Genomic DNA, 24,750 nt, shown 5'->3' on the forward strand with positions numbered 1-24,750 from the left:
CTTCAGACCAACTTTTCAGCTAGCTGAGAAGTTTTCAACCGAGTGCTCAGGACTTTCTCTTGCAAAGGTTTGTTTTCAGCTATTTCGTGCTGTGTATTTTACCTTGTGGCCAAATATGGGACACTAAAATAGCAGATAAATGAAGTTTTCTCCCCTAATTTCACTGAAGGTTAAGAAATGGATAAATAAATGTCATTAAAAATTATAAGCATCCAGCTAAGCCTAGGTATCATCAGATACTGTATTGAGTGACCCATGGGAATGCCTTTGTTTCTTGGTGGGCAACTGATTCTCATTACAGTTATTAGTTATAGTATAATTCATTTTGTTTTGATTAATAAATTGCTCTTATTTCAAAGCACAAGGCTTCTCTGCCTGCTGGGGTTGGGGGGTGAGCGAGTGGCTGTGTGGCAGGTAGCTGCTGGCTGGGATTAAAGCACAGTGACAATTTGTTTCCATGTGCAGGAAAGCTCTGTCACTTAGAAACAAATGGAGTGTTGGTATCTAACTGCATGGAAAGGGAGGGGGGACGTGGAATCATGTAAAATATTAAAACAAATACAGTAACACAAAAGCAGGGCTGGAAAGACATCCCAACCCACATGGAAACCAAACGGTGCCCACTCCTACTAAACCTGAAAGTCAAGGTGGCAAAGTTGTAGTGCCCATTCACAATATGGGAATCTCAATAAAAAAAAGTAATACATTTTTAAAAAGGGGGTGGCATGGAGTCCAAACTGCCCCAAAACATGGTAGTTTCAGGGAAGCTCCTAAATCTAAAAAATATATACAGCCATATGTATTGCAAAAAAGGAGGAAAACTTGTACAGAAGAAACACGTGTGGTATCTTTGTATTTTCTTTATTAGTTGCACTCAGTAGCCTTAGAGAAAAGGTTCAACTTACTAAAAATACCATAACACAGGTAATTAACAGGTTATTTAGGCACTGCAGAGTATCTTTATGATACAATTTAAACCTATATTAGATGCAATTGAAAGAATGCAGCTTTATAGTTGAAAAAACGGATTTAGAAGTTGTATTGAAGTTTAAGCAGGCACAGAACCAGGAGCCCACTATCAGTTATGACACTGTTGCTTCCCGTTTGCTCCAACACAGCTCTCAGTATTCAGCACTCCTGCAGAGCAAACATCCATGTACCCACTTGTACATGATCCACAGCTAATTTCACATGCAAGACCCAAATCATTAAGGCCATTTCTACCATGAAAAGAAGCAAAAGTCCATAACCTTATCACAGCTAACACTGTTATAGCTGCATACAAATTTCAGATTAGATTACATATTTGCATACAAATTTGCATACAAATTTTAGATTTAGATTAGATTAGGTTACATGATGCCAGCCATGCTGACAGACATCATAATGCAAAGCAAAGAGAAGTGTTCCCTCCAATAAAAGTGGATCTAAGGGTTTTAGAAATCAGACTGGAGAGTTGTGGAGAAAAGTGGCAATCAGATTTGCTAGTAAAGCAAGATATACAAAGTGCAAACAGTACTGATACCACACTCACAAGAACCAAATTTTGTAAAGGCTACATATATAGGGAAGGAAATGATTTGTGAGAAGAACATACATTGTTTGATGAGAAAAGATTACTTTTCTTAGCTAACTCTGAAATACAAGCAATTTAGATACTGTAGTTAAACAAAGCAACTTCCCTCAGAGCTTGACTAGTACATTAACTGCTGTGTCAGTCATTGCACTTAGGAGTTGAGAATTCACAGATTTCCTTATTCAATTCCCTTTGCTTTCAATTCTGATCGAACGCGCTGCAGATAAGAAGAATCCGGGTAACCAAACCTAGAAGAGGAGAAGAATGGTTTGGGCTATTTCTGCAATGAAGCACTTGACAATTCTACAAAACCACCTCATCAAAGTCTTTTCAGAAATCTCTCCACAAATTTTATGCAGCTCTTGCCCTAGAGAGAAAACAGACCCATACTGCCAGTCACAGACGCGATACAGACAGCATAAAGCTGTGGCTTAAGGAGCTGCTACATTTTATTGTCCAAATTGACACTAAGAACTTGATTTTCAAAGCTGCCTGGGGGTCTCCCTTCAAAATGATAGGGTGTTTGGGTATGTATCTTTTAGAAAGAAAATCAGACCTGAAGCATATCCAAGTGAGCCTTCAAATCAGAACCATAATGGCACCTCTGGACTTGAAGTAGTGCAACACCAGCACTGCGTATGACGCAAGTGATAAGCAGGAGAGAAAATTTGCACAAAGTGAAGGATAAAGTAAAACTGATACTTTTTGCTCTTTTAATGATCCTAGCCAAGTCAGGAGGATCTAGACACAAGCCTTGCAAGACACCACCTACCCCTCAGAGGCTGCAACAAGCTTGAAAGGACTGGTCCAAGATTCCTTCCTGTTTTTGCCACAGACAGCTCACACTCTGTCCTGGTGATCGTTCTTTTCATTTAGTGCAGCAAGTCCTCAAGAAATACTGGACAGGGCTGGAATTTACTCAGAAAATCCTCTGACAGCTTGAATGGCCAAAATGGGGTAACCTTTTTTATGGATGGGGCTGGCACTGTGTCCTGTGCTCTGACCCACTAAGCGCTGCACAACTCTTGGCTCCTAGCTTCTAAAAGGACGTGACCATATCTGTACTACAACCTCACTTCCTGCTGTTAGCTCTGCTAAGGAGAATCTCAAACCATGTTTTACAACATGATGAGTGCCATCTTTACCAGGATCATAATGGCTCAGCACCTCCTGGTGCAGAACAGCAGGTAACAGGTGTCCTTAGGTGTCATCAAGAGCTTGTTGTCCTGTAGGTTCTAATCAAAGCAGTTATTAACCAAGTGCCTTACAAACTCATTGGTGAATGAGTAGTCTGAGGGGCAGCAGAACACTAAGCTCATCCTTGTTCCAACTCTGCAAATAGGGGAAGGGTGATTAACATCTGGATCCATAGGGCATTCCACAGTCACTCTGTTAGTGACAAAATCTGAAAGCTCTCAATGTGGAAAATATTCAAGGCAGTCGTCCTGACACATCTGAGTAACAACAGTATTGCAGAAAGGCGAGACTACTTACCGGGAAGGTCCTCCCTCCATGGAAGTTTTGTGGTGAATATCATTCCACGTGATAACATTTTGTTCACCAGTAGTGCGTGACTGCCCCACTGTGAAAATCAATTTCTGGTGAAAGGCCCTTTCGAGGAGCTGCAGGATTTCTCGCCCCTCCTTATTGTCAGGTAAATATGCTGTTCGGTGAACTGGCCCATAACGCTGCCCTGGGTTTGGATGGCTGCTCTGTTTTGTAGAAAAACAAAACAGAAACACATTGTGCATCATAACTCATTCAGAAGGACACAGCATGACTGATAACTGATTCTGAGTTTTTTCTCTTTAGATACTTTCTTACAAATTTCATTCACACTTTCTTGTCATCGCTCATGCACCCATGGTTATTTTTAAATTTGTTTTTCCCTCTTTTCTCTCCCAAATGCAAGGTGCTCCACCTGTGACTTTTTAATTTACTCCATTCTCAGTCCTAGTCACGAATCCAAGCACGTAACATAAGGAGATTTCTCACCTGGAAAGCTCTCACCAAGCCAGCCCACTCTTTATTTTTGTCCATTGCTGCTCACAGCAGAGAACACTCCAGAAATGCTCATTATACTTGCAAAACTTTGCTTTATACGATATCACTGCACAGATTTCAGTTCAGTTATTCCCACTGTACAAATTAAAGACAGGTATCTCTGTCCTTATGCATATAAAATGGAGGCTGATCATCTGATCATTTAATTCCTACTGTATTTACTTAATCACACCCAAAAATATTGAATTAAACACTTGCAGATTTGTACAAAACAAAGAAATGTCTTCCCTGACCACGCATTAAAGTAACAGCAAAACTGTTAATTTTATATTAAATACTGGTTTTGTTGGGGGGAAAAATATCTTTAAGAAATATTTAAGTATACTTACAGTTTGAATACCACCATTCATATCATAGTCAATTTGAATAGTGCCACAATTGGGATAACCAGGAAGAGATAAACGGATTTTTCTGGTTGACATTGTTCCCTCTGGCTGGTTTCCTATCAGGACTCCACAGACAGTATTACAAACTGGACAAGCTTGTTTGTAACTCATGGCTAGGTCAATGCAAGTTTTGCAAAATGCATGTTTACACTTTTCTAGTATTTCTTTATTTTCAATTGTGTCCCTGCAAATTGGACACTCATCATCTTCTTTTTCTTCTGCCTTTGCCTGAGTCTGTCCTTCAGAAGAAAGGTTATTCTTTTGCCTAACACTGGACTTAGATGCTCCTGTAGCTTCTTGAGAGCTGAGGTCAGAGGACAGTGCTGCCCTATTTCTAGTTTGTGTTCCTTCAATGTCAAGGGACTTCATGTACTTCTCAGCAGCATCAAGATGGACTGGTAAACCCCTTAAGATTAACTTATCTTCATCCTTCTTAAGTTTTACCTTAAGATCTTCAAATTTCTTAGCATTAAGCATAACACCTAAAGTTTCCTTCTGATCTTCTGAAAGCTTCACGCTGATGATTTTTTCTGTTAACATTGCAGAGGCACTCTGAAATGCACTGATAAAACTTTCAGTAGCATGTGATGACATATCAGAAGTTTTGGATTTAGGCCTAAATATAATGACCTTCTGGCCAGGTGAATTCTCTTTTATTTCTACCAGTGTATCAAATTTGCCATTTATGTTTTCAATTTCTTTGCTTAGTATATTTTCCAACAAGTTCAACACAGAAGCATCAACTCCAATTCCATATCTGTATTTGTAACATTCAGATGATATTTTCATATTCTTTTCAGCTTGGCTGTTCTCACCTTCTCCTGCTAGAAATTTTTGGGCAGCTAAAATCTCACTCCTTGGACCACGGAGTAGCAAGTGACTCCCTTCCTCTTTAGCAAGAAGATTTCCAAATCTTTCATTTAATTTTACTATTGTTTCTTTCAATGTGTCACTCTTTGTTATGGGAACTTTTTCCTGTGTCAGATCTTTTGTAGCTTCCTGAAAAATTCTGATAAAAGAATCACTAGCTGCTGGTAACAATGCAGGACTTTTATCAGAAGATATGTATATGAATGTGTTATCCTTGTCATGGCCTTTAATGCCTATATGTGCTCCAAACCTTTTGTGTAGTTCTCTGATTTCCTCTTTGCGGGTATGACTAAAATATTCATAGAGAGCTGTCACAACTGTAAACTCAACCATTTCTTCAGTATTCAGGCCATTTTCATCTTTCAAACCATTCCTACGTTCAGAATGGGAAAAATCATGGTTTGGGTCTTTGCCTGCAAGGATATCTTCAAAGTAGTGATAAGCTTTTTCAATATCTGTAAAATCTCCTGTCAATTTCTCAGAGCCATCCACTCCAGGGTTTCTTTCTCTCTTTAAGTTTGGACACATAATGGTAATTTTCTCCTTTTGGTCTTCAGTGAACACACTGGCATTCAAAGTAGCAGATACTGTAAGAAATATCTAAAGAAAACACAAGAACACATCAACATGTAAGTTCTGGTCCATTTGCATATTGGAGTTAATTGTCCACCTATAGTCCATTATTGTTTGTGCTCTTGGGCCTGAAATTTGGATCATTTGTCCTTGGTCCCCAGCTAGAGAAGGAATTGTTTTGTCTCCCTACTCTGTGAAGAGAGTTCACCATCCCCTAATATGAAGCTCAGAACTACACACTAAAGCAGCACAGAATCTGAAAAATATAAAAGCTAAAACCTGAGGCATCATTGTAACTACATCTTAGTGTAACTACATCATTGTTATTCTGCCAAGGATCCCCAGAGGAATCTGTCTATCCCCTTAGAGCCAGGTTACACAGACAGAACATGTTTTAACATGACCTCTAAGTTATATTTAATTGTTTTTATTAATATTAGGCTTTCTAGTTTTCACTCATCTTTCTTTAAAATTTTCACAGAAGTCATGCTTTAATAACTCCAAGAGTTAGAGCAGAAAACAGGATTCTGAAAAATAACAACAAACATATTCCCTTCTGTACTTCACACAGACAGAATAGGGAAATTTGCAGTATAGATGCCAGGCAAACACTATGTTACCACATGCTATACTTCAAAAACTAGATCTATGTTACCAATCAAAACAGGGTAAAACCCTCTGAGCCAGATATCAGTGTCTTGGTAGAGCCACATCCACACCACGTTGCCCTATCCCATGTCCCTAAACACAGCTGATCTTTTCTGTGCAACTTTTAGTTCAAAGTGTCTGAAATCATGTTAGCGGTGCTACATCACATCACAGCAGACTTTTCTAATGCTGAAGAGATGGAGATAATTAGGGCTGCCTCAAGGTGCAAACCATGTTGAAAGAGTAGGTGGAAAGGTGGAAGAGTAGGTGAAAGGTATAGGTGGAAAGGATCCAAATCTCATACAATTCTTCTACCTTTTGGGAGCAGCCCTTGGTGCATACTACCCCCTGAAACCTGCCAGAGCGCTGCTTTGGGGAATAGTGGTTGGCACCTGCCATAGTCAGGCTGGAAAACATGCTGCCTGCAAACGAGTGTAGACTGACCTCTGGTCTGGCACTCAATGTCACTCCTGGCCCCCCATTCCATCGACTAAGATTGCCTAACTGATATTTTTTTTGGCACGAAACACTGAAGCGCAACACAAAGAACTCATGGAACTTCAAGCAGGGCAGGCTGTGACATTGCTCTTTCTGATGTACCTTTTTGGTAAGGTCCTCCTTGGCTGCGGCCCCGCAGCCAGCGCTGTCCGGCTGCTGCTGCTGGGGCAGGGGAGCGCTGGCAGCGGCAACCCGGCTCTTGCCCGGCTCCCCTTCTGCCGGCAGGACGACTATATCCCAGCATCCTGTACCCACTTCCAAGGTGTGTTTTGAGCGGGATTCCACACTCTTCCTATCTGTGGTAATTTCAGAAAGACAGGATCACAGAACTGTTAGGCTGGAAGGAACCTCTGGAGATCATCCCGCCCAATCCCAGGGCCAAGGCATGTCGCCAGAGACACAGACTCCACGACCCTCCTGGGTAGCCTGTTCCACTGCTCAGCCACCCTCGATGTAGAGAAATTCTTCCTCGTTTTAGGGTGAAATTCCTTGTGTTTTAGTTTACGCCCTCTGCCCCTTGTCCTGTCGCTGGCTACCACCGAAAAGTCTGGCACGCCTTTGAGATATTTATATGCATCAATGAGATCCTCTCTGAATTTGGACAAAGGCAGATAAGGCTGATAAAGTTACCTGCAAGCGTGATAGCTACCAGCGGCCCTAGAGCCGCCCTGCCCAGGGACACTAAATGGTGCCTCAGCGGCCATTTCCAGTCCCCTCAGCCACCGCCGCCCCGTCCCGCCAGGCCGAGCCGCGGCGCCCGGCCGTACCTTGCTCCTTAGAGAAGTCCACCCAGTAGGTGCCGGGCTGGGGGCCGGGGCGCACGGTGCACTCGCCGCCCCCCGACCGCTTTCCCGACTGGAAGTATCTCTGGAGCTTGAGGGTCGCCTTCTCGCCGGCGGCGGGCGCAGGGCTCACCCACACCAGCAGCGGCGCGGCCGCCATGACCCGCCGCGCTTTCGCTTTCGCTTCCCGCTCCGCCGCTCGCTCGCTTTCGCTTTCGCTTCCCGCTCCGCCCGCAGCTCCGAGCGGGAGGATCCGCCCTGAGCGAGATGGGGGTCGTGCAGGTACAGGAGCGGGGCTGGGGGCGCGGGGCCCGGGGCGGCGGCTGCCTCAGGGCTGCGGGTGCGGCGGGAGCTCCCGGCGGGGCTGAGGGCAGCGGAGCAGCCCCGCGCTCTGGCCTGGCGCTCGGGAACGGCTCTTCCCGGCCTCTCGCTCCCGAGAGTTCGTCGGAGCCGAGGAAGCTGCGGGTAACTTCACCCACAGAGCTCCCGCAGCTCCGAGCAGCATTTTAAAAACTAGAAAACTTCGTAGAGGTGTTTGAAAAGCTGGTGCTGCCGGTTTGGTTTGCAACAGAATCTCTCCTGTAGGAAGGCAGCCCACGTACTTTATTGCTTGTAACATTTATATTTTCCTTTTTTTCTCTTTTTATTACAATAGAGTTACGTTTCAGATTTCTTCGGATGGAAGCCTGCTTTAGGTAAGCGTCTCATTTAGCCATCTGCGAAGTGTGTACTTGTATCTAAGTTGAAAACTGAAAGCTACAGCCAGCAAACTGGAAAACAAAAGCCAAAAGCAACCTGAAATCCATAATTAATGTGAAATAGACACGGTTGTGAATCAACATTTTTATGAATTACTTCAACAGGACTTGCTTGCATTTGTCTTTTAAAAGCAAGAGCTCAGACGTGTTTTGATGAGTCAGCATGTATACTTTATAAGTGCAAAATGTCAGACTTTTTACAAGCAGGAGTATGCCCTGGAGGAAAGTTCGACTAAACTCACACAGATTGATTTAAACTAATTACCATAACTGCTGTAGTATAGTACTGCTGACATCTGCCAGGAGAGGGCTGTACAGCCATAGTAATAATATAGAAACTTCCTTAAAAAATGTTGTTTAAAAAGTCTGACTGAGTTCATACGAAGTTCCACACAAATAGAGAACTTGCTTGTCGGCTTTAAGTGCAGACTAAATGAGACTCACAGAATTAAAACTCAGTATAAGATCTCTGTAGTGTAGTTAAATGAACCTCCTTGAGTTTAATAAACCTCTGAAAAGGGGAGAGAAAAGATTAGAGTGTGTAAAAAATATTGTTTAGCAATGACAGTAGGATAAAATTGAGAGGTATAAGCCACACTTCCAGATAAAAATAAATGTTTTGATAGTAATACCTTCTATTTCACTTTATATTCTGTATCCTAGGGTCAGACATCGTAATGGATGAGGTCAATTTGGTGGTGCCCATCAGTAAAGATACCTATGAAGCTCTTAAGAGAAGAGAAAACTGTCTAAATAAGCTCGTTTCCAAAAAGTTTGCTTGTACATTGGCCTTCAGAAAAGCAGCAAAAAGCACTGGTGAAGTATACAGGAAAACAGTAAAGTCGGGCATTGACGTTTGTGTTTATAAGGATGATCTCGCAAGACACAAGGTTGATGCCGTGGTGAATGCAGCCAATGAGTATCTGGAACATGGAGCAGGTCTTGCTCTTGCCCTTGTAAAAGCTGGAGGGCCAGAAATAAAAGAAGAAAGCAAGCTTTATGTTCAAAGCTATGGAAAAGTCCAAGTTGGTGGTATAGCAGTGACAGGTGGAGGTAAGCTTCCTTGTAAGAAAATCATTCATGCAGTTGGTCCTAGGTGGTGTCTTCCTGAAAAGGAAAGATGTTGTGAGCTACTTCAGGAAGCTATTTTGAATGTTCTGCTTTATGTTAGTGCTCCAGGAACAGCTTTAAAGTCTGTGGCTATCCCAGCAGTGAGTTCAGGTGTCTTTGCCTTCCCAATTGATTTGTGTTCTAAAGTGATTGTAATGGCTGTAAAGGAATTTGTTGAGGCAAGTCCACCAAGCTGCCTCAGGGAAATCCGCCTGGTGAACATTGATGAGTCTACAGTCGCAGCAATAAAGAAGGCCTGTGAAAAGTTTCTGGGTGATCCCAGTTCACTTGAAGACACTGTGCCAGCTTCACTAAGCCAGTCTTCACCTTACCTCGCACACAAAAACATTCGCTTGCGCATCGTAGAACAACACCCAGAAAATCTGAAGGTAAGTCTGTCCTGTAATTTGTGCAACCTGGTGCTGCCTCCAAGTCTTTGCAGGATTTGGAGCCCAAGAGTTCAGAACACATTTTGTATCAGTCCACTAAATGGTTTTCTTCTCAGTTTCATGAGAATTTACACACGGTAATTAAATCATAGTAGCAAGGAGTTGGGTTTTGTCTAAATGGGTATTGGACTTTAGAATGTTTTTATTTTGGTTTTGTATACATGCTGTTATAATAGAAAGCAGTTAAAGATTGAATGATTTAATAATACATCTCTGTGTTAAGGTTTATCTTCTTATTATGTAGGAGTTCACATTTTATCATGCACTCCACAGAAGTATTCTCTTACTTCCTGCCTTGCTTTTTTTCCTATAATTTATGTTCTCATAACTTCATTATGTTCTCATAACTTCATTACTGGAATTATTCAGCAAATACTGAAACAGCAGAAAATACACAGATGATGTGCACCTTGCCTTTAAATAGAGCATTACTTAAATTGATTAACTTTTTATCTAGAAAATCTGAAGCAAAATAGATGATCTCAGTCATAGGAATTCAACAGAGCTCTTAGACTGTAAGGTACATCACAAGAATGGCATTTGCTTTTAGCAAATACTAAATCTTAAAAAATAAATAAGTTTTTATTTTTAAAGAAGTCATAATTGAAAAGGAAGTTTGGGTTTTTTTGGTGTAAGAACTAAGGATTGCAAAGTTGACCTTGCAGGGAATTTTATTAACCAATTCTACAGCACTGAAAGATGCACATACCCTCAAGACCATGAGAAAAACATGTCCTTGTGTCTTTAGATAATATTCAACAATTAAGGTTAGAACAATTACTGCTTTTATCAGTATTCTGTAAACAATTTTTTGTGTACCTACTATGGGAATCTGCTTTTTCCACTGGAAACAATTTGTATTGGAAACAATCATAGATTTGCAGTTCCCTTATGTGTACTGACACTGGTATTTGGTGATGTGTCCTTGCTACCCTGAGGCTGGGATGACAGCCACATCCATAGTTCTCTCCTGCTGATAATTGGCACGTGGGTCACTTAGATAGGGAGAGTAATAATTCTGTCCAGTGCACTCTTGATGACTGGAACAGTTTTGTGCACACTGTTGGTTCTGAACTGCCACTGCAAAGTGCATACTTTGATGTACTCCAGTGCTGTCCTAGTCAGTAGGAACATTCAAGCAGCTGATCTGTGGCACTCAGGCCTCTGTACAGGAATTGTGCTTAGCAAGAATGCTCTCTGTAATAGCAAGGCTTGCAAATAGTCAGTTTGAAGTACACTGAAATTTGCACTCTTTCCTTGCAGAATACAGCTATTGTTAACCTCATGAATGCAAGGGATGGGCCTTCCTCTCAATCTTCAAGACTGCTGGAAAAAGAGGATCCAGCTTTTCAGATGGAACTTGAGCATTGTCTTCAACATCCGAAACATTTTAAGGAGCCCCTGATAATGAAAACACATCAGCTGCCCTCTACATTTGTGCTGCACGTGATATTGCAATGCCAGCACCCGGTGTTACAGCTTGAGGTGACAATTGCTTACTTTGGATGGCAATGGATTTTCATGTTGGGTGATGTGAGGACTGAAAGGTTTTGTTTTTCCTGCAGGAATTGAAGGATGCAGTGAAAAGATGCCTGGATCACTTTCAGGAGGACTCATCTCCCTCAGTTTCTTTTCCAATAAATTGGTCACCAAAGCTGCCTGTTGACCTAGTGGCAGAGACCATGATTGAAGCAGTTTTAAATTTTGCCAGGGCACATCCTAGGAAGAAGAAAGAAGTGCAGTTTGTTATTTGCCCAGATGACCGTGCTGCCTGTGAGGTAACCAATTTGTTGTTAACTACCCATAATGAAGACAGAAAACTCTAAAACTATTTCCATAGATGACTAAAAATGATGATAGTCTGTTCTGTACTAACAATGATTGTGAGCAGCAGGTCCCTTTGTGAAACTATTACTCTCATAAACAGATACTCAGTCTTTGTAAATACTTATTTTCTCCTCACTAAACTAGAAGTCTTCAGCCTGTAGTCTTATAAAAAAGGGAGATAACTCTAAAATTCTCATGTCTGTCAGTGAATGTATAAGAAGGGTCTACTCTTAACTCATTAAGGAAGAAACATTCCTCCTTAGGAAATATTTACAGACAGTTTTGTTTTTTGTATGGAGCTCCTAAGGCAAGACACTATCAACATATATGAGCTAACATAATAGAAGGATTTCAAGTAGACAGACAGGAGAATAGTCTGGATTTTAAAACTGAGTAAAGATGCATCAGCATTAAACTGTTAGTAATGAACACCTTTATCTTATGTGATAGCATGAGGTAGGCCACAACCACAAGGAGCTGGTAAAGGTGCTATTTGGTGTGTAAGGTGTGTTACCCTAGGAGATGCAGAACAGGAATGCATTTGATACTGTCAGGAATAACATTTTGGGAAAAGCTGATAAATGCCAGTGTTAACAGAATTGGGAGTGGGGTTGTAAACTGCTTGTCTAACAGAGTTTTGAAGGTACTTAATTGCATATTTGATAAGAGATTGCAAACTCCTCCTAAACTTTTATCTTTCAAGGTTGTCCGGAGAAAATTTTATTCAGCAAAATGCAAGCTGGAAAACAAAAGTGATCCTTTGAGTAAGTAATGAACAAAAGGGGCATTTCCAGTAAATGAGTACTCCCACTTTGAGAATCTGTAATCACAGAATTCCCTTTAAAATAGGGAACTTAGTATTTACATCTGTCTCGGGGAGAGGAGGAAGCAAAAACTTGTGAACACTTTGTATTTTTACATTTACAGGAATGGAACTGTGCAGTCCCTTTTAAGACTTAAAACCCGTTGTCATTGCCTAAGTTGTTGGAAATAATTTAGTGAAAGGCAGATAAATTCTCCATATGTGTGTGTATCCTGGAAACTTTACCTCCTTGTAGCTAATCTCTTTTTTGAGTATACCAGAAGAGTAGTGTGTTTCTTGTACTGTATGGCTGGGATTACAAGTAGGAATTTGTGTCAGCCCTTGTGAAGGCTCCTCACTCTTCCAATGCACTTGTGTTAACAATATATATCTTCCAGGTGCAGAGTCAGGCAGTCAAACTGCAAAAGAGCCTGCAAGCAATGAAGCCATGATTGAACTTAAAGGGTGCACACCCACAGCACTGGAGGCAGCAGAATCGTGGCTCCAACATGTAATGAAAATTCAGGAGGGTTCCCATGCTGTTATTGAAAACAACTACATTTTCTGCCTTGGTAAAGAGGAGTTTGCAGAACTCTCTCGACACCAGCCTTCTAGTGTATGTGTGTCAGAAAAAGTGAGAGATGGACGAGCAAAACTGGAACTTCAGGGCCCTCCTGATGTTTTGATTGATACAGTGCTTGCAACTGAAGAATTACTGCGTCGTGTGCAAGAGAAGACTATTGCTGAGCAAGAGAAACTGCTCTACTCAATGTGTATGTAAAGTAAATAGTGCCTGAACACTAATTAAGTAAATAAGTGCCTAAACAAGGTTAAGTATGAAGCAGTGTGTATTGCTAAGAGTGGACAGACACATTCAGTTCACACACACATACTGAGTATTGTTTTAGTTACTGATACCCCTGTACTTTCACCATGTGAGCCCCTGGAAGACCATTTGTTAGCTGTGGTCACTCACTTGGCAGTATTCCCAGTAGGACACAGTTTATACAGGGGCTGGTCATGATGTATACCCAGCTGTAGTGGAGCTCCCGCCAGGATACCTTCACTCTAAAGCCTGGCCACTGGAGATTTACAAAATTTGCACTTAATTAACACACACCTTTGCTGAGCTCTTGCTGGCTACAGCTGGACCACTGTCGCAGGGCTCAGCAGGAGACTTGTTCTGCAGAGCTGTCATGAACAATTGATGCAACTAATGGCATTACAGAAACTACTGAGTGATGAATTTTAATTTGTGTGTCAATAGTCATTCAATATAGATACCTTTATATGAAAGTTCAGCTATGAAGAGGTGTCATGGAGATCATAAATTGCTTTTCTTTGTAATAAGTGCAGAAAAATAGAATACATTTACATACATTTTTGTATGTTTATACTAGTCCCTCTCAGTATTAGCCTCTGACAATACTTCAGAGGACACTTAACATTCTTTGTTCCTAATTAAACCACCAGCTAAAGTAGTGGATCTCCCTCCCTTGCCTTTGCTTCAGACATTATGATATATGAAAATTTTACTCCCTTCATATCCAGGGCAAGCAGAAGCAGGCCAGCTTCCAGAAGAAGACTTTCACAAGACAAGTGCTGCTGACTGCATCCAGATTTCACCAGTAGAGTGCCACCTCCAGGAGTTTAAAGACAGACAGAAAGAGTTTGAAAAAGCTGGACTTCGTGTTCTCAGGGTAAAGATATTCATAGAGAAACTGAATCTCAGCTCACATATTTGAGCTAACATATTTCATGTAAGCGTAAAAAATTCAGATCAATTATTTCAATGCATTGCTTTTAAAAATTAAGATCAAATCAACCTCATCCTTAAAACAGATCCAGTCTTTAATCCAAATTAATAGTATTTTAAACATAATGCAAATAGTCACTCAAAAAGTCAAAAAATTCAGATTAACTGTTTCAATGCATTGCCTTTAAAATTAAGATCAGATCAACCTCATCCTTAAAACAGATCGTCTTTAATCTGAATTAATAGTATTTTAAACATAATGCAAATAGTCACTCAAAAAGTGATTAAATTCTGAGAACTCTTTAATTGTACTGTATGTTCTCCCTCATACTTCCTGCTTCAAATGCCTCTTTATAGAACTCTAGAGAAATATGAGATTGATAGGGTAAATTAAGTACAATATTCCAGGACACTATTTCAGTGTCTATTTTCTTTTTGTGAGCTTGACACTAAAAATGTGCCAGAGTTCTGATCTGATTATGTGTTAAAGCTGGAATCATACTTGGGTATGACTGCTTTACTGAACAGGAGATGGACTTAATCTCTTCAGCATAACTCAAGTACTGGAAGTCAGTACAGCAGGAAGTATGGCTAGTGATTTCAATGGGAGGCATGGGATAGTGGTGTGATTCTTTTCTTTGGATCAGTTGCACACTTCAGATATTTTGTCCACTGTGTGGTCAATGTTTATAGGCTAAAATAAAGGTTCTTGCATTGAAGAACATAGTCTGGATAAAAGCACTTATGGATTTCATAATTGATCTCCATCTGCTTCTGCTAAGCTGTTATTTATGTTACAGATTGAAAAGATACATAATCCACTTCTATCTGCTGCATTCCAACAAATGAAAAAAACAGTAGATGGTAGCACCAAAACAACTGAAAAGTTGTACCAGAATGTTCCTGCAGAGTTCTGTTGCTCAGTTTGCCAAACTGGATTTCACAGGATGTATTCTCCACCAGAAGGTAATAACTTGCTTTGGCATCTTTAATTAAAATGAACAGTGACTGAATACTAAACTCAGGTTAAAATTAGAAAAAATGGCATTCCTCAACAAGAACTATTTTTACTTGTATTTAGATTTGTGTGAGCTTACTTTATTATCTACAGCAAGGCTTCCTGATAGTGTAGAGCCAGCAAGGCTCTGGGAAGATTGGCCTGAATTCAAGCCTAGCCCAAGCACTGGACAGAATTATTAGTATACACGTAATTCCATGTCCAAGTTTTATTTTGTTGCATCACTGCAAAGAAAGTCAGTGTCCTTATGTAGCTGCTGCAAATGTACATTCAGCAGCTTGATGCTCTGAAGCATGTTCCTGAGGCTGGAAGGGGCTTCTGAGGGTCGTGCAGCCCAGGCCCCTGCTCAGATCACGTGTGGTCAGAGACAGCAGATGATTTCATTGCTTGGGTTTCCATTTGGAGTAAAGTACACTTGGAGGAAAGTTGTGAATCCGTGAAATATTGTAGTAGACAGATGCTTCCAGAAAGGGAAAGAATAAGCATTTAGTGCTTCATCCTGCAGTAAGTGAAGTGTGTGGTATTTTGCATGTCAGTTGCATAATGGGATTTCAAGCAATGAACCGTTCAAAAAGTGGAAATTTGCCTTTCTTTGTCTGTGTAATGTACATGGCACATTTCCACTTTAAAAGCAGTAAGATGATGGTCTAATTTCTTTGCATTTTTCCATTTGATACTGTAACAGCACTTCATGTGACATTTTTCATACAAATCTCAAAGCTTTTTTTTGTAGTTTACATTATCAAGATCTTGCTGATTTTCATTGTTTATCAGAGTCCCTCGTACAGGATGACTGAAGTGTGAGTCATATATTTATTTTATATAAATCCTTTGGACCTTGACTTTCATTGTTTATCAGAGTCCCTCGTACTGAAGTGTGAGTCATATATTTATTTTATATAAATCCTTTGGACCTTGATGATTCAATCACTGGATTAAGGGATAAATCTGAACAGTTAGCACTGGAGTAGCAGTTAACTGGAATGGCCCTCAGCTGTCATTGCTCATGGTTGCAGTGGGAGGTCAGTGCAAGTATCAGAGCCACTCCATGAAAATTAACTTCCAAAAGGATGGCACACACTGATTGAGCAGTCACATTCCTTGTAACCCACAATCAAGCAGCAGTCTCTTGGAACTACCACCCTGAAAGAACCAACTGCTAAACGCTTTCTCTTCTGAAAATTCTTCTTTCTCTTTCCAGAACAAAAATATGGAGCTGGCATCTACTTCACAAAGAACCCGAGGTACCTGACCAAGGATAAAGCCACATGGGAAATGGAGTCTAAAATGTATGTGTTTGAGGCTGATGTAGTAACTGGCAAATACACTACAGGCCTGCCATCCTGCATTATACCACCAGCACTGGATAAGAATGCCTTTACATTATATGACAGTTTAGTAGATAGTTTGTACAATCCTGAGATCTTTGTCATTTTCAATGGTTTTGCAGCCCTTCCACAGTATTTGCTGACTTGTTCCCCACTGAAAGGTGTGTAGATCCTGGAGGAAACAAGCAGGATCCTCAGTGGGAATAGAGCAGAACTGTAGCTATGGTGAAGACCCTCTGAGAACAAAGTCTTAGATTCAAGAGAATGCTCTGCTAAGTAATGTGCTATGGTCAGAGTGCTTCCTGAAAAGCTCCCTGAAATATTTGTGAACAACGGAGTAAGTTAACATCCTAAAGAGATTAGGACAAAATTACCTGTGAATAGAAGCAGAAGGGAAGGCATTCCAAAATACAGTGTAACATTTAGCTTTAACATTTAACATACCTGATAATTTGCTTTAATCCTTAAAGTGATCTCAGCTTGTGACTATACACTTGATGTTTGTGTAGGCTGCCATTCTTCCACTGCGTTTTCGTAATCTGACATACTGCATATATCAGGGAAGCAAAAGAAATCTGAGTTGTGCCTTTTGAGTCTTAAGTTTTCTTTTGACTTAAGATAGGAGAATGTAGCAGATGAGAGCTGTTTTCTGCTTAGGGACATGCTGTTATATACAGTTAAGACAAACATGAGGCAATACTTCAGGATTTCTTACAATGGTTGCTGTACATTTTTTATTAGTTACTTCAAGCACTGTAGATGCACATATTCAAAATAAAAAGTATGAATGTCACTATCTGTTCACTTGTATTTTTCTGTAGTCTTAACGTGATTTGTACTGTACAGGAGCTTCAGATTTCTCAGCAGCATTCAATCTCTTTGAAAGGTTACAAAATAGTAGAGAACTGGTTCAAGCTACAGCTTGAAGATATTTTTCAATTAATCTACCTTTACCAACATCTTGTAAAGATTACATTGTCAGCCTTGTAGCCAGGAATCCCCACATTGCTTCTGCAGTGACCTGAAGCAAATACACGGAAAAGCCCAAGAGCTGTTACAGTAATTCCAGTGTAAAAGGGGATTCAGTCCAGCACTTGGGTACCTGGAAACTTCCTCTCGTAAAGCCTGCTGATGGGGAGCAGTCTGATCTCTAAAACACAGATGAAGTTAGCATTTAATAAAACTTTTCAAAATAATGTGTTAATGGATACCCAGGATGCTTGTACTGCACCTGTAACTCCTGAGCTAGTAGTTGTAGTGCTAGGAGCCATTCACAAGTCCAAAATAAATTAAGTTATAAAAGTTTAATTCTGAATTCTGAGGTTACAAGTGGAAATATTTTTTAACCATTGCAAAATAAACTTTTAGATTAATATATTCATATTTTGTTTTTTTTAAAAATTATTTTTAAGACAAGCTATGCTTGCCGTTTCAAAGAGAGTTTTGTAGTGTGAGTCTCTAACACAAGAGTTTTGCTCTCAAAAAGTCCAAAGGTTGCTCTTAGAAATTATGCTGCAATTCTGAAAACAGAATTAGTCTATTCCTATTTTAACTATTCCATTAAAGTCATCAACGGTTTTCCATTTCTGTCCCCTTGTTCCTCTTATTTCTTGATTCACACATTACTGCCATAAAAACACATAGTTGTAGATTTCAGATTTGTTACCACTGAACAAAGGTAAGTTCTTATGTCAGCATGCTCCAGGAGATATTTTTAAAGGGGTTTCATGGCAGGAATTATTTTTTCTTCTATTTTCTTTTTTGAAAAAACTCAGTAATGAGTTTCTGAACTACAGCATCAGTTTTCGGAACACAGAAAGAAAGGAATGTTATTTTTGGCACAATGTAACATCTTGCTCCTAGTGGGAATAGAGAACAGTTTTCATAACTCAGTATTAATTTAATACTGTAACACAAGTATTGGTAACTATGTATTGCATTATTAACCTTTTTATTAACTGTGTAATTTCTCTTAACTGTATGTGAAAAGGTCTGTAGTCAGTTTAACAGAAAAAATAATTCTAGAGAAAGCTTTTAACATCTTACTCCTGTGCCCAGTACAGGCTTTCTCTTCATTCCACATACACCTGCAGCTAAGGATTCAGTGTTACGGAATATTTATCTTTCATTTTATTATAGCATGATTTTTCCTAACATATAATTTCTGTTTTACTAGTGTTCTCCACACGTAGTGAATATGCTATATATTCTAGATATATATAGCTTTTTTTAAAAGCTGGTAATGTAAGAGGTTGTACATAATTATTTTCATCTGGTCCTCAAAAATAATAATTTAGTGTACAGAAACTAGAAAATAAACCCAGCACAATCTAGATGTACCAAGTAGTACATATTAAAATAATTACCACAGTAATTGAAAATTCCTGATCTTAGTCCTACCATAATAGTTAACCAGAGGCTATTCCACAGCCTCTGGGATTTCTCTGTCATCCACAATGAGGGTATGAATAATTCCTTCCTTTCGTTTCCCACTACTGACAGCCTTAATGCAACAGCTGTGGTCAGCAACAGTGAAGTGAGTCTCAGTCCCATCGTCCACAAATTCACCCTGGGAGAAAGGAGACAAGAATAAAAACAGACACTTGATACTTTAATAAATGAAAAGCTCGAATGCATCAATGTCAAGATCACTTGCAGTTCCCACAGCTACAGCAGCTTTAGGTAGCTGTGACAAGTACTGCCTGAAAGCTGAACAAAGCTGCTGAATCTCAGGCAGGGCTCTGTCAAGGTGCCCAGTTAAAGACTTGTGGGTATCAGATGACAATGAAAATGTCACACGATCAGAAATGGTAGAGGTTGGAGTTTGTGAATCAATACTACTGTTTCATGTCAGTAAACAACAGGAAAGTCAGCATCCTGCCAAGGTGGTGCCACACAAACCTGTGCTCAAGTGGCAGTGGAAGGTAAAGTGTTTAGGAGGCCTTCTACAGCAGATCCCTGAATTGAGTACAACAGTTGAGTATCTTGGATACACATCCCCTGCTGCAGTTCTGGAATTTCCTATTAGAGATTTTCCCAGGCATGGCTGTTTTTATCATGATGAGAGCAGAACTAATGGGTGCTGCTCTAATGGAAGCACAGTTTGGCACTAAACCTGCACTCACAGCTTGCAAGGACACCTCTGAGTGCTTTCAGTACACTGCAGAAGAGGCTGAGCCATCAGGAGCAAAGTCCTGATTTACTGGAAGAGGAGGCTTCTTCCACTGATTACCAAGCAAACATTTGGTGAATCTTTTCATCCTGCTCTCAGATATAGCAGAACTGTTGATTTTACCATTTGTACTCATCCAGGGGCTTCCTTGTGGCAGCAGTAAAAACTTTGATACCCTTGGTGAGAAAGCACATCCTTCGAGGATGGGGAAGCCTACCTGGTGTGCAGAAATACACCAAACAGATTAAACCACCTAGCTGTCAGCCTGCTCTGAAAATTAATGCAGATGTGATCAAGATAAAAGATTTGACTTGTCCCAATGAGGCTCTTAAGCCCTAAGTATGAGGAACCTCTCAAAATGGCAAAAAGCATGAGTCATAACAGATTATATGTGTTCAACTTTCACTGACAACTATTACAAGCAGGTTTGGATGCAGTGGCTCTACACTCAAATCCTTCCCAATCTCCAGAAAGTTTTCTCCCTAAAAATCCTGCACAACTGACTCAAATTTCTTTTGTTTGTCTAAAAAGGGTAAAGAAAATCATCATTTATCTTTAAACAAGCAGATGTTTGACATATGAACTGAAATACTGCCCATTATAAAATTCAGTGAAGGTCATTTGGAACAGACCAGGAGCATCCTAGCTGCCTTGGCCTCTCTGGTTAAGGGAGATAATGTGCCCCTCTGGGGCTTTTTCTGCCAAGCTTTGGTTACATGTCCATAGGCTTTGGAAAGGATCACATACCGCTGTTTCCATTTTTTGACCGTTGCACCACACATCCATAGTGTCCTTTTCTGGGAAGAAAAAGGTAGAAAGAATAAGGTTATTGTTTGGTTTTTTGGTTTTTTTTTTGTCTCTACAAACAAGGATCTAGGGATTTTAAAAATCTACTGTTGAATTTTACTTCAATTCCCAAAAGAAGCAGCTGTAGTACCTGAGCTACAGGGTTTGTTCTCATGTTGGAGAGAGAGGAGGATCTGTCATCAACTTCTGCTTTGAAGATACATTTTTACCCTTCCCTAGTCCTGGCTGTTAACACTGTGTTGTTCTGAATAGTGCCAGAGATACTCTGACAGTCTGAAACTCAAAAAATTAAGACAGAAAAGTGAAGTAATTTCTGCTAATTACTTGAGTGCTGGTTATTCAATAAAGCTCTAACTCTTTTTGCAGGTCAAATTAATTCAAAAGCAGCATTATTTAACATCCATTAAACAGTCTGTATTCTTAATATTTCAAAAGCACCAAGTTCCACTTTAAATACCAATCTTAAGGGTTTTTTGAACTTGAAACAGAATATTCTTTTACTTCTCCCAGCACATCCTCCTTAAATTACTTTGCTGCAATTCCCTTTACTGACACTGTCATTGACACAACAGCAGAGAGCTGAACCCCTGCTTGCCTTTCCAGTAAGCATAGGGAGATTAAAATTCTGTGAAGACTTATCTGTTTCTGGCACTAAAACTGTCTTTCTTCATTGCTCCCCTTCATCTTAGGGCAGTTCATTCTGTCCTGAGGTTTAAGAAGAAATCATAGTCTGAGATCTCTTGTCTCCAGCTCTAACCATACAGCAATGCCCAAGTGGAAGTTTTCCCACTAGATGCCATGGACAAATTCCTCAAGGGATCCCTTCCTCCCACCTGCTTGTAGTGTAACTGGGAAAGGGAGGACAGAAGAGAAGCAATGTATTGCCTTACTATTAAGAAAGTGAAAGAACATCATTGGAAGGTTTTAGTTTAAGTTTGTAGATAAGTGATGCAGAAAAAAGGATGCTCATCAATCTATCAAAAATATGGAATAACATTGTTGCACTTCAGATAAAGACTTCTTCACCAAGGCTGATGATTTTTGGAAGGAAAGCCTGGTTAGACCCACGTGAGGTTTGATCACAATGCAGGTAAAATTTCTGTAACAGGCTTCCCTGGAGAACTGCCTTGCTAGGGCAGTTCTATGGATGCAGCAGCAGTAATGCCTCCCAACTTTTTTTTCCCCCCAAATCTAGACCATGCTGCTGTAGACTCACACGTGTACAACAAGACCATTACTGTTCAAACTGTCTTTGGCATCTCATTCCAAACTTCCACACCCCCCAGGATTTTATACTGTGTAAGAGCTACCCACTGAACTGTGCTTTCTCTTAATTGCCAGTTTTTAAATGTACACAAGTTTATTCAAAGGCAGCAACATGTTTACTTACTCAATGTTTATGTTTACTTACCTAGAACAATTCTATAGTCTGTGCCTCCCAAGCTCAATATCCAAGTATTGGTTGTTTTTAACCTGTTCTCTATATACTGCTTGAGACTCTTTCCATTGATCTCCAAAGTATATTCATATGCAAAGCCACCGACTGCATCAATGTTAATAGCAGCTTTAGTCTTAGTAGCTCCAACAGTGAATGTTTCTTTACCCACTAATTTAAACATCCATTCTCTTCTTATTTCTTCCTGCAGAAAAAAAACCAAAAAACAAAAACCAAAGACAGTGGGTATTAATTGAAAAACCTGAGTGCATGTTTTAATATTAAAAAATTGAACTGGAACTCAGGAGACAGCTCAGTACTGAAATATTTGGGAATGAATGCATACACGGTGCTTTGTATGCACAGAGTGCCTCTGCCCAAGGACAGCAAAGCACTTCATGAATACTCACACCTTAATTGGAACTGAAAAAAAGAATGATGCATTCCATTAAAGTAGGCAATTAACTGAATGTAGCTCACTCGCATTTATTAGTCTTTTGTTTGTTGTGATGTGTGTTGCATGGAAGTGCACTTATATAATCTGTGTCACAGTGAATTTTGAGCACATAGCAATTTCACCTTTCCATCAACATAGACAACACGCTTTCCTGAAGTGGTCCCATGTTCAAATTCAATCTTATGAACACCATCACTTAAAGCTACTTCCCAAACAGCCACCAAATCTGTCATCTTCTCTAAGTGGCTGTACCGAGACCTAAGGAGAAACCAACAAAGTAAATTAATTGTTGTTGAAAGTTCAAGTCCCAATGTCTGCAGTTCAAAGCTTTACTGCTTCTTCTGCTTTTGTATTTGCACTTTTTGCAAATACAAAATGAGACTTGAAAGAATAAGCTTACAGAACTGCTTATATTTTAATGTTTTTCAGACATTCAAAGATGACAAAAATCACAAAATATAAACAGTTAAATAGACTCATTTTGACAAACAGTACAAAGACACAGCTACCCATCTAACCTCTAAAACTCCCATTTCAGGTGAAAATAGATAACAAAATTATATTTAGTTTTAAGATTCTCCTGGACAGTTCTGCTATTTCTTGGTAGGCAATAAATTATATTATTTGATTGGTCTCAAAGAAGCTTTTTAGACTTGAAAAAAACAGTATGGCCAGTTTAACTATTTGCTGTGTTAACAGATTTGTCTCTAATCTCATAAACACTACCTACATCATTCGGATATGCAACTCTGCACACACAGACACAGGGGAACGGATCTGGCAAGATATCCTTTTATTCAAGTAATTTTTAAAGTTTAGACACAATCATAAGTGGCCACTGGAACTGTGGATATCTTTCCAAATCTGTTCATATCACAGTTGTGATTTTTTACCTTACTTCATCGTCATAGACCGTAATCTCCTCACCGGATGCCATAGAAGCCAAAAGAGCTTTTAATCCAATTAGCAGCAAGAAAAAATAGAAAAGCAGAATAGTAGGAGACAAGCGCTGAAGTCTAGAGTTTCATAATTTTCTCCAGCTAAGATAAAGGACATTTTTAAAAGCATCATTAACTAACATGCAGTGCTGTTGTACATATGATAAAATAAAACCACTTAAAATGCAACCATCTTTCTCTAAGACAGAAAGGCAAGTGTATTTTTAAAAATATAAGAGTAAAGTTTGTCCTACCTTTACTAGCTCCTCATAACTTTGTCAGTTACTGGATGGAAAAATGGGCTGCCTAATTTGCAAGACAAAGCTTAGAAATTGACAGCTTGACCAAAGCAGGAATCCAATCCAGAGCCGCCCATCTCAGTCCCAGACCGTAATGAATTTGGGACTGGAAATAGCACAGGCAGTAATTTCACCTCCTCCCTTTTCTAAAGCACCGTAGCAACTTTCAACAAGCACATTAATAAATTTGACCTGGCAATTCAGTCACAAAATCTATGTGAGCCACAAGGAACAAATTTCTTACTTAAGAGGATTTTAGACCACGATGGTGCTTTACAACCACTGGTTTTCAATGTATTATTTTCACTCATTAATTTCGTCATGATCTGTCACGTCTGTACCTATCAACAATAAACAAGCAGATGATAATACGTGCTAATAAATGCCGAGGAGCTGTTTTGACTCTCCTGAAGTTTCTGGTTCCTGCGAAGGCACACGGGGGGAGTCAGGCGGGGAATACTTCCCTGCTCCGCTCCAAGGAGCGGGCTGGGCTCAGACCCGCGTGTCCCGGGCAGGGATCAGCACGAGGGCCGGCCTCGGGCACGCGGGGATGCCAGCGGGGGATGCCAGCGGGGGAGCCCCGGGGAGCCCGGAGCCTTCACCGCCCCGCGCAGGCCGCAGTCCTGCGGCGCGGGCTCCCGGCATCACTTAGGATCAGTGCTGGAAGCACCCCAGAACACACAAATTCCTTTTTTTTTTTATTTCCTTCCCCTCAGACCACGGTGATGAAGCACGTTTATTTTACAGCAAGCCCGAAGGCAGGCTCTAGGCCAGGGTGTGTGCTGGAGGCCGGCCGGTCCCGCCGCATCCCAGGGGAAAGCCGCGCGCTGCTGCAGCGGCTCCGAAGGGACACAGCACCGCTGCTCCCACCGCCCCCATGCACTGCCCAACCCAGCAGCCCCAGGCGCTGTGTACTCCTTTTCACGGAAAGGCTCGTTCTGAAAGCCAGGCTGGGATTACAGCTCCCAGACCATCCACCTAATCCCGGCATCGCGGGGTGGCACACCGAGAAATGCACGAGCTCCGAGGACGGCAGATCTGCCCCCACCCTTACCGCCAGCAACGAGCTTTTTTCCATTTCCTCCTGTCTTTATTTTTTGTTTTTATTAGCCCCGCGCCCCGCCGCCGCCGCTCCTACCTCCGCCCGGTCTCCTCCCCTCGCCTCCCGCGCCGCAAAATGGCGGCGCCCGCGCAGCG

General features: G+C 40.7%; 3 protein-coding genes across 8 annotated transcripts; 1 reads left to right on the top strand and 2 right to left on the bottom strand.

Annotated features, from left to right (window-relative positions):
• Nucleotides 1-845: 845 nt before the first annotated feature.
• DTX3L (deltex E3 ubiquitin ligase 3L) lies at nucleotides 846-7,673 on the bottom strand. Its single transcript, XM_039698175.1, has 5 exons — nucleotides 7,383-7,673; nucleotides 6,718-6,911; nucleotides 3,970-5,496; nucleotides 3,071-3,288; nucleotides 846-1,824 (listed from the first exon to the last, which is right to left on the bottom strand). Exons 1-5 carry the CDS (start codon nucleotides 7,555-7,557, stop codon nucleotides 1,755-1,757), a joined length of 2,184 nt encoding a protein of 727 aa, XP_039554109.1. The 5' UTR covers nucleotides 7,558-7,673; the 3' UTR covers nucleotides 846-1,754.
• Nucleotides 7,572-17,238, top strand: PARP9 (poly(ADP-ribose) polymerase family member 9). Of its 2 annotated transcripts, none has more exons than XM_039730170.1 (10): nucleotides 7,572-7,679; nucleotides 8,053-8,092; nucleotides 8,819-9,654; nucleotides 10,978-11,199; nucleotides 11,280-11,492; nucleotides 12,245-12,305; nucleotides 12,742-13,116; nucleotides 13,895-14,043; nucleotides 14,900-15,065; nucleotides 16,319-17,238. In XM_039730170.1, the coding sequence occupies exons 1-10, from the start codon at nucleotides 7,665-7,667 to the stop codon at nucleotides 16,612-16,614; spliced, it is 2,373 nt and encodes a 790-aa protein (XP_039586104.1). In that variant the 5' UTR covers nucleotides 7,572-7,664; the 3' UTR covers nucleotides 16,615-17,238. The 2 variants fall into 2 exon arrangements, with proteins under 2 accessions (XP_039586104.1, XP_039552874.1); XM_039696940.1 differs by lacking the exon at nucleotides 7,572-7,679 and adding an exon at nucleotides 7,700-7,862.
• FAIM (Fas apoptotic inhibitory molecule) lies at nucleotides 17,153-24,746 on the bottom strand. 5 transcript variants are annotated; one of them, XM_039703282.1, is made up of 6 exons: nucleotides 24,692-24,730; nucleotides 23,210-23,267; nucleotides 22,439-22,574; nucleotides 21,836-22,064; nucleotides 20,365-20,414; nucleotides 17,153-19,014 (listed from the first exon to the last, which is right to left on the bottom strand). In XM_039703282.1, the coding sequence occupies exons 2-6, from the start codon at nucleotides 23,251-23,253 to the stop codon at nucleotides 18,865-18,867; spliced, it is 609 nt and encodes a 202-aa protein (XP_039559216.1). In that variant the 5' UTR covers nucleotides 23,254-23,267; nucleotides 24,692-24,730; the 3' UTR covers nucleotides 17,153-18,864. The 5 variants fall into 5 exon arrangements, with proteins under 5 accessions (XP_039559216.1, XP_039560067.1, XP_039561762.1 ...); XM_039704133.1 differs by lacking the exon at nucleotides 24,692-24,730 and adding an exon at nucleotides 24,608-24,625; XM_039705828.1 differs by lacking the exon at nucleotides 23,210-23,267 and having other exon boundaries at nucleotides 24,692-24,746.
• Nucleotides 24,747-24,750: the final 4 nt, after the last annotated feature.

The sequence above is a fragment of the Passer montanus genome, unplaced genomic scaffold, assembly GCF_014805655.1.
Source record: "Passer montanus isolate IOZ18808 unplaced genomic scaffold, ASM1480565v1 scaffold1, whole genome shotgun sequence".
NCBI lineage: Eukaryota > Metazoa > Chordata > Aves > Passeriformes > Passeridae > Passer > Passer montanus.